Genomic DNA, 13,619 nt, shown 5'->3' on the forward strand with positions numbered 1-13,619 from the left:
AAGATGGACAAAGTATTTTAGGGAGTTGCTAAATGCGAAGGAGGATAGGGAGGGAAAGATAGTTGCAGTGGAAACCACTAAGAAAATGACAGTAATGAATAATGAAAATAGAGGAGAAATAAAGAAAGATAAGGTGAAAGCAGTTATTAAAATGATGAGAGCAGGTAAGGCACCCGGGTTGGATGGTGATACTGTATATAGATCCAACAAGAAGGCCTGGATGACATCTTCTATGAACCAGCATTATGTTGCAAATTATTTGTCCCCTGCACTGTGTGACAATGCTGCCAAAGAAAACATTGTCAGCCATTTCCTCCTGCTGGTTAACAATGCCCCAAGCCACCCAACAACCATGGAAGATTGGGCAGACAACATAGAGGTGATATTTATGCTCAAAAACACGACAGCACTCATCCAGCCCATGGACCAAAGTGTGATCATCACTTCCAATGCATATTACCAACGCCACACAATGAGTCAGCTGATTAACATGACTGACAGCCCATACAAGCCCACAGTCAAACAGTTCTGTGCCAGTTATAATATCAAGGCCATTGACAATATCAATACAGCATAGGTGACAGAAAAAACAATGAATGGCTGCTGGAAGAAACATTCTTATAAGTGTGTCAATTCAGCTGACAACTTCATTGGATTTAGTGAAGTGGCATCCATTCGTGAGGACATAGTCTGGCTCTCACATATGGCTGACTTCAAGGAGTTAAATGAAGATGATGTGAATGAATTGCTACAGTCCCATGATAAGCCATTCAGCAATGAAGATCTGATGGAGTTGGAACAAGAAGGAACTCTCCATGGAGATGATGATGATGATGTGCCCCAGTGAGGCCTTGACATCAAAACACTTTGTGAGGTGTTCTCTGGCCTAGATGCAACCATTGAAAAAATAAAGGAAAGGTACCCAAACCTGGTACAATGTGGAACAGTTGCCTATAATGTGGAACAAACCTTCAAGGTCTACAAAGATATATTCGAGGCCAAGGGGAAAAAAAATGATAAAAAATAAAAAATAAAACCTGCTGCTCCCTCCCACCCAGCCCCCCGCCCTGCATCAGCATATCTGGATTCCTTTCCACCACCTCTTTAATCTACATCTGGCACTCTTCTGTCCACCTCTGCTGTCCAGGATTCATCAAGCCCTACCACTTCTGATGACGAGGAGAAGGCTTCCTTGGGATTTTTGTAAGAATAGCCATGAAAGGTATGTGCAGTGTGGGATCAGGTAACTAATGGCATTCTACAGTGGATATAGGCCCACTGGGGAAACCATTGTCTAAAAAAAGTGACACGTTTATAACACAAGTTCACTATCTGATTGTTCATTATTCGGCCTGGTTTCAAGAATGTAACCCAATCATATAGTGGGGGAAACCTGTATAATGATTAACATTTACAGTTTTTAGTTATGTTACTATTTGTTTAAATGTATCTGGATTATACCTTACTTGTCATTTTTTTCATGAAGACTACAATGGATATAATTTTCATATGCTTTATTATATCATCCTTACACAATTTTATACATGGTATTATTATATTACAAGTAACTAGGGACTGTGAACGGTGGCGCTCCATGGTTGCCGAAGTCCAAGAGGATATGGCACGACAGTAAGGTAAGGTAATTATTATATCTGTGTATCTTACTGCCAATAAATCCAATCCAATCCCAACATTCCTCTAAGTGTCTCCAGTGGGCTGTGTAATGACAGTAAATAAAATTTCATTCTCTGCAACAGATTACCTTATGTTACCTTATGGAGACACGGCAAATACTTACATCCACAGTCTGTGTAAGATGACAATCTGAAACTCTTTATTATAAAATCACACTAAACTCTTATTGTCTAAACTGCATTTCACCTGTGTATGTTACACAAATGACAGTGTTTAGAAATGGAGTCAGAAGTGGGAAGTAGACTTCAACATTAAGAAATGTGGATGTCTGGAACAAATTGGACGAAACAATAATGTGTGCAAAAACCATACTAGAATTTAAGAACAAACTAGGTGCTGAGAGATACAAAGAAAGATCACTATGAACATAGCTCCCCTTCCTGTATAATACAACTAGGTAAATATACACACCCTTCTTCAACAGAGTTGTATAAAGAACAATGAAGGATTTGAAAAACTCCAATGGAGAAGGACAGGGTAAGATCTCAAACATCCCCTAACCTGAAAAACTCTACCCATCTACCCCCTACTGTCTTCAATTCCACTGATATCTGTCCATCTGCCCAATTTACCACTGATATCTGTCCATCTGCACCCTTTACCTATTCCTCTCTACCTGACTTCCCTCCATTCTCTTCTATGAATTTTAGGTGACAGTTATGGACACAGTAATTTTAGAGGATCAGTCTGTTAAATGGAGTTAGTAAGGTGTAATGGAGGATGTTAATCAGGGGTGTAGTGCTGCCAGAGCTCACTAGAGCTCTGCTCCAGCACCTCTGCAAGCGAGTAGCTCTTTCTTGTTTGTTTGATAATTATATTTATTTTATGATAATTAGTAAGTGCAAACACATTACTTAATCATCATGTAACATATAGTATGCCCATTGTATATAGAAACATGATAGGGATGGCAGGCTTTTGTTAGGTCCTCCAGAGCCCCAGCACCTATAAAATTGGAACTGCACCCCTGATGTTAATCAAGAAGACTAGGAAGAAGTCAGAGAAATTTGGGAAGAGCAATGTGGGTTTAGCAAAGAGGGTACATATATAATTATTTTGTTACAAGTGAGATTTTAGAAGTGTGGCAAGGAGTAAGGGTGTGTTTTGCATTTTCATGGGTTTAGAGAAGTTATATGACAGGGTTGACAGAGAGGTATTAAGGGTTTTGTTGCAGATATATGGGATAGGGGAAAGTCTGTTCAGAGCAGTCATATTTTCTATGGAAGTTGAAGAGCTTGTGTGAGGGTAGGAAATGGAGAGAGCAACTGATTTGAAGTTTGGGCTGTTTCAGAGTTTTGGCTGATGTGGTCTGGATATGGGGTAAAGAGGTCACACAATAAAGTTTGGTGGTAATATTGAGAAAAACTATTGTAAAGCTGTTCATGATGATTTCAATTTTTTCCACTCTGCATTCTCTACCTTCTAAAACTTTTGTCAGCCATTTTTCAATAACCAGGTTATCATTAGTAAGTTAAGGATTTCAGTACAAGATTTTATTTCATAGCAACATTTTATTAGAAAATCCAAATATTTACAAAGCAATTGTAAAAATGTATGCATCAAGACTGTTCTCACACATCTGTAAACAAATCATATCAAACATACTCAGAATAATTTATATACAATAGCTAATCAATATTTCATTCATATCATACTTAAGTCATAGTTCTATCACTGGTTATGTAGAGCTGCAAACACAACGATCAATCTCATATCATGAGGGACTTACTTTGTACATGAAACACTTATTTGTACAAACAGTATTACACAGACCATAACTAAAAATTAAGTATTAATCATAGGTTCTGTTAGTGAAGTGATTTTTTTAAACCACCTATATATGGATTGGTATTTCAATTACCATTGTATTTACCCGATTTACCTAATTGTAGTATACAGGATGGGAGCTATGCTCATGGGGTCCTCTCTCTTACTTTACAAGTATACCTCATTTTAAATTTATGTATAGTTCCAGTTTGGACTAAATCATCAAGGGCATTCCATAGGTTTATGCATCCATATGTAAAACTATACTTTTTCTCATCTTTCAGATGTATCCATTTTAAACTTGTTCCTATGAGGTCATGGTACCTTTATCCTAAATTAGTTTTGTCCACCCTTTCAGTGACCTGAATGCTGCAATCATATCCTCTCTTTCTCTTAATTCTTGAACAGTGGCAGGCCAAGTGCTTACATATAATCTCTCCATGTACAAGCTACCTGCTTGGCTGGGAATCATCTTGGTTGGTGGTTATTGTATTCTCCAAATTTTATATCTTTCATTTTATATGGGAACCATACCACTGCTGCATATTCTAATCTACAGCAGGGTGTATGTATATTTGCCAAGTATCCCTGCCTGCCAGCACAAGCAAATGAGTGTGAACATGTTTATGCAAGCACAAATTCATGTACAGTATATCTGGATAGGTACTCGTACATACATGCCTGCTTATTAATGGTATCATCATTTTTCACAACATAAAAGGAGAATGTTGAATATAAAATATCAGTAAACACAAATTACAATTTCTTTTTTACCAGGGCCATGAAGGTTTTATAGAAAAGAAAATCTTTGGCATAGAAGGTAATCATTATCGGCAGGCACTTTTTATGTAGTAAATACTGTTTAACTTGAAATAAACTATTGAAAATCTGTTCTACCTCAGCCTGTGGTACATCAACTGAGTTCATAGTTCTTTCCATTTCTATAAGTGGTTTATCTTCAAATCACTTTACTGAATTCATATGTACAATTTAACATATTTTTATATTTACAGTATTGTTTTTCTTAATAGTAACAGTGTACCTGTTTTATAAGTTAGTGTTAAATTAAAGTTACAAAAATTCTTGTAGTAGCCTAGAGCTGCACGACCACTGACTGACAATAAGGGCCTTCATATGGTAGTCCTATGCAGTGGATGTCAGAATGGTCTCCATACCATTCATCTTTAATCCCCATGAACACTCACCTCTGTGCACCCTATGGGGTTGCACATAATCTCTTGACCAGTCTCACAACCTCTCTCATTCTCTGTCAGCTTCAACTATACTTTCTCCATTTCTTTTTCTTCCTGCAGCCCAACTTCAAAATCCATCGAGCCCCAACCCCCATCCTCCACCTGGAGGTGCAGCCCCAAGGGGCCAACTCATTTTCTGGACTGGGTCTAAGATATCTTTTTATCAACTACAATTGTATTTCTTCCACCTTGCCACATATGGGTAGATGACAACTGGTGACAACCCCCCTCCTCCTGTTTCTAGCTGGCATTATAGAAAGTCATACATTGATGCAACTTAGACAACAGTCTAAAGTGTCTTCTCAGATATCTATAAGAGGAACTGAGGGCCACTGCCAGCCACTGTGAGGAAGATGGTTTCTAGTCAGTGCAACTCAAAGCAATAAATTTTATCATTATCCTACCAGTAGTGACACAGATGTAGATCCATACCAATACAACACAGATAACAGTCAAACATTTCTTTCTAGAGAGATCTATGGGAGCACTCAAGGACCAATGCTTACCATGGGATTGCACATTTCCAGTCAGTCAAACTTGAGCCAACAGTTATTATTGTTATTATTATTACCGGTAGCTGCATTTCCATTCTAGTTCCTTTTAAGATTGTATTATTATTTGCAAGGGACACTTTATAATCTAGTCATGGAAGGGAGTGTTTGGGGGATGAGGGAGTTTGTGTGAATGATATTTTGACACAGCCCAAAGGGATTTCTCCCTGTCTTCCCTTTTTCTGCATGAGGGGCAGAGAGGGCAGGGTTGCTAATTAAATGAAGTTGCCTTTCTATGGATGTGCTGTGTCTTGCTGCATTGCTTCTGAACCAGGGCAGTGAGCAAGATGCAGGGATAACCTGTCATCCAGGAGGAGCCAAGAAAAGAAGGTGGTGAATGGGAGTGGAGTATGTGGGGATGAAATGGGTGGGAGTGGATTTATGCCTTTGACTTTGGCTACTTTCCTTGTAAGAGTGAAAAAGTCCTTGGTATATGTATGTGTGTTTTTTACACAGATTAGTTAGCACAATTACCCTAATTCATCACAATATCACAGGATTTTAATTTCCAAATAAAGATTATATAAGCAGATATTTAAGAATGAATACCTGTAAGTACCTTAGTGTATCGTCTAGACCAGTGGTTCTTAACCCCTGGGTCGCGACCCAAATTTGGGTCGCCAAGCCATTTTATTGGGTCGCTAAGGGTTTGCAGAAAATCATTATTTTCCCACTACAAATATATTATAATTACATACTGTAATAATTAAAATACATGATGCCTAGTTTTAGGATTCTAAGCAGACCATGATTAAATAAAAACTCCAAAGCAGAAAATCTATTTGTAGGCTTGGGTCGTGATGCTTGATTTGTGCAAAATTTTGGGTCGCGATGCTTGATTTGTGCAAAATTTTGGGTCGCTGCCAAAAAAGGTTAAGAACCACTGGTCTAGACTGAGCTTGAATTTGTTTCTGGACACACAAAGAAATCATTGTAAATTCAGTGTCATTGATCCTGAAATTCACTAGGTATCTCACAAGAAGGCCATAACATGAAAATGATCAGAGGAAACACTGTGAGGACAAAACCCTTACTTCTGGTATGATGTTTTGTTCAGTAGAGCTTCATTATGTAATTGATAGAGCTTTGACAAACAAAATGTTATCAATAATACAGCATTTGTCTTTTCATGGTGTTCCCTCTAATGTAGGCTACTGATGTAGACATTTGCCACTTTCATATATAAACAAATTCCAAAGAAATTACAGAATAGTGAAGATTTATCATTTTACCAAATAAATGCAGTTGTCAATCAACTTTCAAGATGAATTTCATAAGAAAAAAAAAAAGTTATACCTGTGTAAAAGGATATTTCATCCCATTACAAAAAAAATTAAACCATTGCTATTTATGTTGCCATGGAACAATATTCACACTGACTTTTGCAGAAAATACTGACATACCATAAACTTAACAGGTACAAAAACAAGTATAATGGGGGGGAAAAATCCCAACTGGACACAAAACAACCAGGAAACTCAAATCATAAATCAGTGTTAAGCATACCATGGGATGCAATGGTTGTTACTGAACGTGATGGGGGAAGAATAGGATCAGTTGAACGAACAGAGTGAGGTGTTATGGACCGGGTTATAGTATATGGTTGCTGAGAGTATGCTTGATGATTAGGTTTATAGTTGTTTCTTTCCTGGTGACCATAATGCTGTCTCTGATCATTCATGTTGTATGAATTCATACTAGCATCACCATCTGTTCGGTCATCACTGTGGTTGTTGTTTTCCATTTTGTCCAAGTAATTTCCAACATAATCATTAGTGGGAGATGTCAAGTTGTCTGAGGAGTAGTACTGAAGGTCATCCAAGGCTTTATTTCGCTGTCTGTAGAGCAAAAATAAACCATTAACAAAATGTAAGGGGGTGAAATCAGCAAGAGCACCTACACACTAAGTATTATTATATTATCAAAGTTCTGTGAATAAGATGGCATTTAACAGCTACCTTAGTTAATGTATCTTCTTACAAATGAACAATATAAGGAAACTACTTAATGTAACATGTAGAATAAATTATGACAGACAATATCTGAAATTCACTACTTTATTTATTTTTTTTCAATCACATACCAGTTAATATAAAGGTTTTGACTACAGGAAAAAAAGAGATCACCATAACCAGTAAATAGAGCAGTAGAATAACAACATAGTAATACTGCAAGAGCCAGATGCAAGGCAGATTGCTAAGCAACTACACATAAACCATTTGATGCATTTGCTAGGTAGATTTGTAAAGCTACCTACAGAAAGTAGATGATACTGAGACATTGGTCAGTACTAAGTTCACTAGAAGATATTATGGACTACAAATATAGCTTTACATATAGCCAAGAGATTTAGAAATTACAGTCAGTTTGGTTTGCACATTCATCAAGTAATACACAACAGACACACTGTAAGTAATGCACACTCACCCCCACAGAAAGACATTATATACTTACAACCCTCCAGGGTCTACAAATTATAATAAATTATACTAGTCTGATACTAATTCCCAGGTCACATGTAGCAAACTGATAAATGCATTGTTTCAATTACAATATATGTATATATATATATATATATATATATATATATATATATATATATATATATATATATATATGCTTGTAACCACGAGGAAAATAAAGATCGGAATACTGAATGTTTTCGTCTATTAAGACATTTTCAGTATTCCGATCTTTATTTTCCTCGTGGTTACAAGCATAAATCTTTATTCACGTGTTTTATGTGATTACTGTTGCATATATATATACAGGTAAACGTCGACTTACGATGGCATTAGGTTTCGATAAAGCCATCGTAAGACGATCTCATCGTAAGTCGATCCCCACTCTGTTCCGTGGTCACTGTACCTAGCCTACCTGTATATTAACCACCAGAGATACTGAATATAGCCTATTAAACATGTACAGTAGTTCATTTAATTATTTTTATCCTTTTTACCATATTCAAACACTATAATATGTATTTTCAGTACGGTACTTAAATCTCGCGGGCAGCAGCCAATGCCAGCCGTACGACGTGACGTAATAATACTCGCATCATAAAATATAGTCACCGCTTATATCGATCGTTCTCTCTTTCACCCGCGAATTTTGAAAACCACAGAGAATGAATCATTTGAGAGAATGTAAAAACACAGGGGCGACTACAATAAATATAATCAAGACGCCGATATGGCAGCGTCGCGAATCCACTTGCTCCTCATGACGCCTACGTGTGCGGCACCGTATGGAAGGGGTTAAATTATCATATCGTCGTCGTCATCGTAAAGTCGAACAATCGTAAGTCGCGGCCATCGTAAGTCGACGTTTACCTGTATATATATATATATATATATATATATATATATATATATATTATAATTTTTATGACAGTCACATGTAGGATTCAAACCCACTGTTTTCGGTCACCCATAACATTACCTTCACAGAGCCTTAACCCACTACACCACAAAGGCTGTAAAAGCCTTGTAACCTGGAATCAATCTGATTCCCGAGGATAGGAAAAATCACTAATCTGCGACCCCAGTTCCTGTTTTACTCAAGGCCCAAGGCCACTAGTGGCATGGGGTAAGGATCAGAACAAATCCCTTTCATGCTGTCGCCATTGTAACTATGAGAGAAATTTGCTAGTGACAATGACATCAATCTGGTCATTTTTATGACAGTTGCATGTAGGATTCGAACCCATTGCTTTCAGCCACCCATAAGATTACTTTGACAGAGCCTTAATCCACTACACCACAGAGATTGTAAAAGCCTCATAACATGGAATCAATCTGATTCCCAAGGATAGGAAAGATCACTAATCTGCGACACAAAGCCCAAGGCCACTAGTGGCAAGGGCCAAGGATCAGAACAAAGTCCCTTTCATGCTTTCACCATTGTAACTATGAGAGAAATTTGCTAGTGACAGCAGCATCAATCTGATCATTTTTATGACAGTTGCATGTAGGATTCAAACCCACTGCTTTCAGCCACCTGTAAGATTACCTTCACAGGGCCTTAACCCACTACACCACAAAGACTGTAAAAGCCTCGTAACCTGGAATCAATCTGATTCCCGAGGATAGGAATGATCACTAATCTGCGATTCCAGTTCCAGTTTTACACAAGGGCCCAAGTGCCACTAGTGGCCGGGGGTAAGGATCGGAACAAATCCCTTTCACGCTTTCACCATTGTAACTATGAGAGAAATTTGCTAGTAACAGCGACATCAATCAGATAATTTTTATGAGTTGCATGTAGGATTCAAACCCACTGCTTTTGGCCACCCATAAGATTACCTTCACAGAGTCTTAACCCACTACACCACAGAGACTTTAAAAGCCTCATAACCTGGAATTGATCTGATTCCCGAGGATAGGAAAGATCATTAATCTGTAACCCTAGTTCCTGTTTTACACGAGGCCCAGGCCCACTAGTGGCAGGGGGTAAGGATTGAAACAAATCCATTTCATACTTTCATCATTGTAACTATGAGAGAAATTTGTTAGTGACAGCGACATCAATCTGATAATTTTTATGACAGTTGCATGTAGGATTTGAACTCACTGCATTTTGGTGACCTGTAAGATTACCTTGAGCCTTAACCCACTACACCACAGAGACGGCAACCCTCTTCAGTAAGTATTGAAGAGGATTGCAGTTTGCAATAAAAATACATAGATTCCCTGTCTCCAGTCTCTTTTGCCCCAACTGTGGTTTTCATGTGATCGACAAATATGATACTACATTTTTCATCAGTAATATATATATGTGTATTTACCTAGTTGTATTTTACAGGAAGGGGAGCTATGCTCCTGGTGTCCCGTCTCCATATCTCATTTTATCTAGACTGTTTTTAAATTTGGGTATCATTTTTGCACACACCACATTCTCATCTAACCTGTTCCAAATGTCTATTATCCTGTGGGGAAAGCTGTTCTTTTTCAGGTCTCTTCTTTAATTGTCTTTCTTGATTTTCTTTGCATGTCCTCTTGTGTCTCTACCATCCCATTTTATTAGATCCTCTCTATCAATAATTTCCATGCCCTTCATGATTCTATAAATAGTTATCAAGTCTCCTCTCTTCTTTGCTCCAATGTCTGTAGTGCAAGTTTTGCCCACCTCTCCTCATATGATAGTTCTGAGAGTGTTGGTTCCAATTTCGTAATTACTCTTTGTATCCTTTCAAGTTTTGTTATACATTTTTTTGTACTTGGTGACCACGTCGTCACTGTATACTCCAATTTTGGTCTTATCAGAGTGACTAGTATTTTCTTCACCATTTCTTCGTCCAGGTATGTAAATGCCACTTTGATTGATCTTATTGAATTATAAGTTTCTCCAAAAATTTTGTTTATATGTTTCTCAGGGGACATATTCATAATAATGACTCCTAGGTCCTTCTCTTTTTCCACTTTTTTTATTTTTTTATTTCTTCCTCTCCCAATGTATATGATGCCACTATTCTTTTTTTTGCTTCTTCCAAATTCCATTATACTACACTTCTTAATGTTGAATTCCATCTCCCACTTCCTACTCCATTCCCATACTTTATTGAGATCACTCTGCAATGACTCGCAATATTCTTCAGTGCTCACTTTTTTCAACATTTTCGCATCGTCTGCGAAGAAGCTCATGTAACTTTAATTCCTTCATCCATATCATTAATATATATAGCAAACATTATTGGGACCAAAACTGTTCCTTGTGGAACTTCACTAATCACCTCATCCCAATTGGAATATTTGTCTCTTATCACCACTCTCATTTTCCTTTCATGCAAGAAGTCTTCCATCCACTTCAGTAGTTTGCCCTGTTTTCCTCCTATAGTTTCTAATTTCTTTAGCAATTTGTTATGTGGCACCTTATCAAAAGCTTTTTTCAGGTCTAGAAAGGCACAATCAGCCCATCCATCTCTTTCTTGTATTATATATATTAGTCTTGAATAGAAACACATCAAGTTTGTGACACATGATCTTCCCTGTCTAAATCCAAATTGCCTCACATTTAGTACATTTTTTTCCAAATGCTTTACCCATCTCATTTTGATAATTCTTTCACATTTTTTAGCTACCATACTTGTAAGAGAGACCGGTCTATAGTTTGTAGGATCTTCTTTGTTTCCCCCCTATATTGGTACTATATTTGCTATTTTCCAATCTTCTGGAACTTTTCCCTCCTTCAATGAACTGTTTATTAGACTATGTATTTTGTCTGTTAGTTAGTTCCTGCATTCTCTCAAAATCCAGTTTGCCATTTCATCTGGACCATACGATTTTCTAACATTGAGATTACTCAAGTGATTCATTATTTCATTCTTTGTTACTTCTATCTCTTTCATAGGGGGGACTTTTTCCTCCCACTCGACATCTCTAAGTTATATGTTCTCTCTCGTAAACACTGATTTAAAATACTTGCTCATAATTTCTGCCATTTCTATTTCCTCTGTGTATTCTATTCCTCCTTGTCGTAATTTCACTAATTCTTGTTTGTTTTTCAGTTTGTTTACAAATCTGTAAAATAGTTTTGTTTGATCTTTACATTTTTCTATGAGATCCTTTTCATATTTTCTCTTTTCTTCTATAACCAGTATATATTTTCCATTTTCTGTTTTTTTGTCTTTCCTTCATTTTATCCGAGACTTATCCCCTTTTATCTTTTAACTCGCTACATCTTTTGTTGCACCAACATTCTACATATCCTTTTTTTTTTTTTTAAACATACTTTTCCACTCCTTATAAATTTTTGTCAAGATTTTCCATTTCTCTTCTACTGTTGTTTCCTCTTTGTATATCCTTTCCTAGTCTGTTTTTTTTTTTTTTTTTTTTTTTTTTTGGGTGGGGTGGGGGTGGGATATTTCATTTTATCAAAATTTGATTTTCCATACATCATTCTTCCCCTTCTGTATTGTCCATTTTTTCTCATGTATTTTTCTTCATTTAGTTCCAGTTCAACTAATATGTGGTCACTTATATTAGTGGTGTCTTATATTCAATCTTGTCCACTATTTCTGGTTCTGATGTGATTATTAGGTCTAGTCTTGATGGCCCTTCCTCATTTCTATGCCTAGTATTCTCTTGTATCCATTGTGTCATTGTATGTTCTATGATCATATGAAGTAGTACATTTCGCCATAGGTCATCTCCAGCCTTCACTGTCATTTCTTTCCAGCATATTTCTTTACAATTAAAGTCACCCATTATAACTATTCTTACTCCATCTTCCATTATCTTATTTAGTGTTATCCTTGTGTCTTCTAACATACTCTTGTGTTTTCTCTCTTCCCACGAAGCCATTTTAGGAGGCACATAATTTACCACAAACTTCCTGCTCTTCTTATCCGTCCTCTATTTCCATCATAATCATCTCTATTCTTTCCATATGTAACATTCCTCACATTTATATCCGTAGTCAGGAACATAACTCCACCACCTTGTTTTACTTCTCTGTTTCTAATTAAATAATTATATTCACCATGTCCTACACCGTTGGGTGGTAATGGACGTTTCAATTTTGTCTCCACAATTCCCATTATGTCAGGTTCTTTTTCCTTCAGGTAATCATTCAGTTCATCCAAGCCATCTATATTTGTGAAGGACACTTTTAATTTTCTGTTACCTCCATCCTGTTTTCTGTTTCCCTTCTGTTTTTCTCTTCTATGAACCATTTCCTCACTTTCATATCCACTACTCTCCAATAGAATTTCTCTTTGTCTCTGTTCTGTTCTTTTTTCTTTAGCTTCAATTCTTTTTTTCTTCCTCTCTTTCCTCTTTATACATCTCTCTTTTTATCCATACCTGTTTGTACAGATAACTTTCTGCTAGTTTCCCTGTTTTTGATAAGACATTCTCTGCTGTTGTTTGTGACCTGAATTTAACCTTAATTGGTCTGGTCTTGTCTATATTGTATTTCCCTAGCTTATATATTTCTTCAATTTCTTTCCCAATTTCCTGTTCACCTTCTTAAAATATTTTTTAATACCTTATTTACCTTTTTGTTTCTCATCTCTTACTGTTGTAGTCCTATTTGGATTATGTTTCTCTTCCATTCCTAATATAATTATACATTTCTTTTTATCTGCTAAGTCTCTTACTATATTCTCCTTCTCTCTCATCACTTTAATAACTGTGCCCTTAGTGTGTTCCTTCATCTGTTGTTTCACTATATCTCTAAATTCAATTTTATTATCCTCCTGAACTTTTTTCCAACCCTTTACCTCTTTTGCTATGGACTCTTTATTCTCATTATTATTATTCTTTAATTCCTCATTCTCATCCTTTACTTCTTTTAACTGTCTTTTTAATTCTACTTCTTTATTTAGGTCTTGATTCTCCTTCTTTAGTTCTTC

At 36.6% G+C, this 13,619-nt stretch overlaps 1 protein-coding gene across 2 annotated transcripts in view; it reads right to left on the reverse strand.

Moving 5' to 3' along the window:
- Nucleotides 1-5,727: 5,727 nt before the first annotated feature.
- The window catches only part of LOC143018083 (cholinesterase-like), a 95,041-nt gene continuing 87,149 nt past the window's right edge, over nt 5,728-13,619 (reverse strand). Inside the window, exon 13 of one of the 2 annotated variants that reach the window (XM_076173186.1) lies at nt 5,728-7,104. In XM_076173186.1, the coding sequence (XP_076029301.1) occupies nt 6,750-7,104 (355 nt within the window). In that variant the 3' untranslated portion in view covers nt 5,728-6,749. The remainder of the gene's footprint in view (nt 7,105-13,619) is intronic. The other variant, XM_076173187.1, reaches the window with a different exon arrangement.

This window comes from Oratosquilla oratoria, chromosome 34 (genome assembly GCF_046742065.1).
Source record: "Oratosquilla oratoria isolate Oo_2021 chromosome 34, ASM4674206v1, whole genome shotgun sequence".
In the NCBI taxonomy this organism is placed as follows: domain Eukaryota; kingdom Metazoa; phylum Arthropoda; class Malacostraca; order Stomatopoda; family Squillidae; genus Oratosquilla; species Oratosquilla oratoria.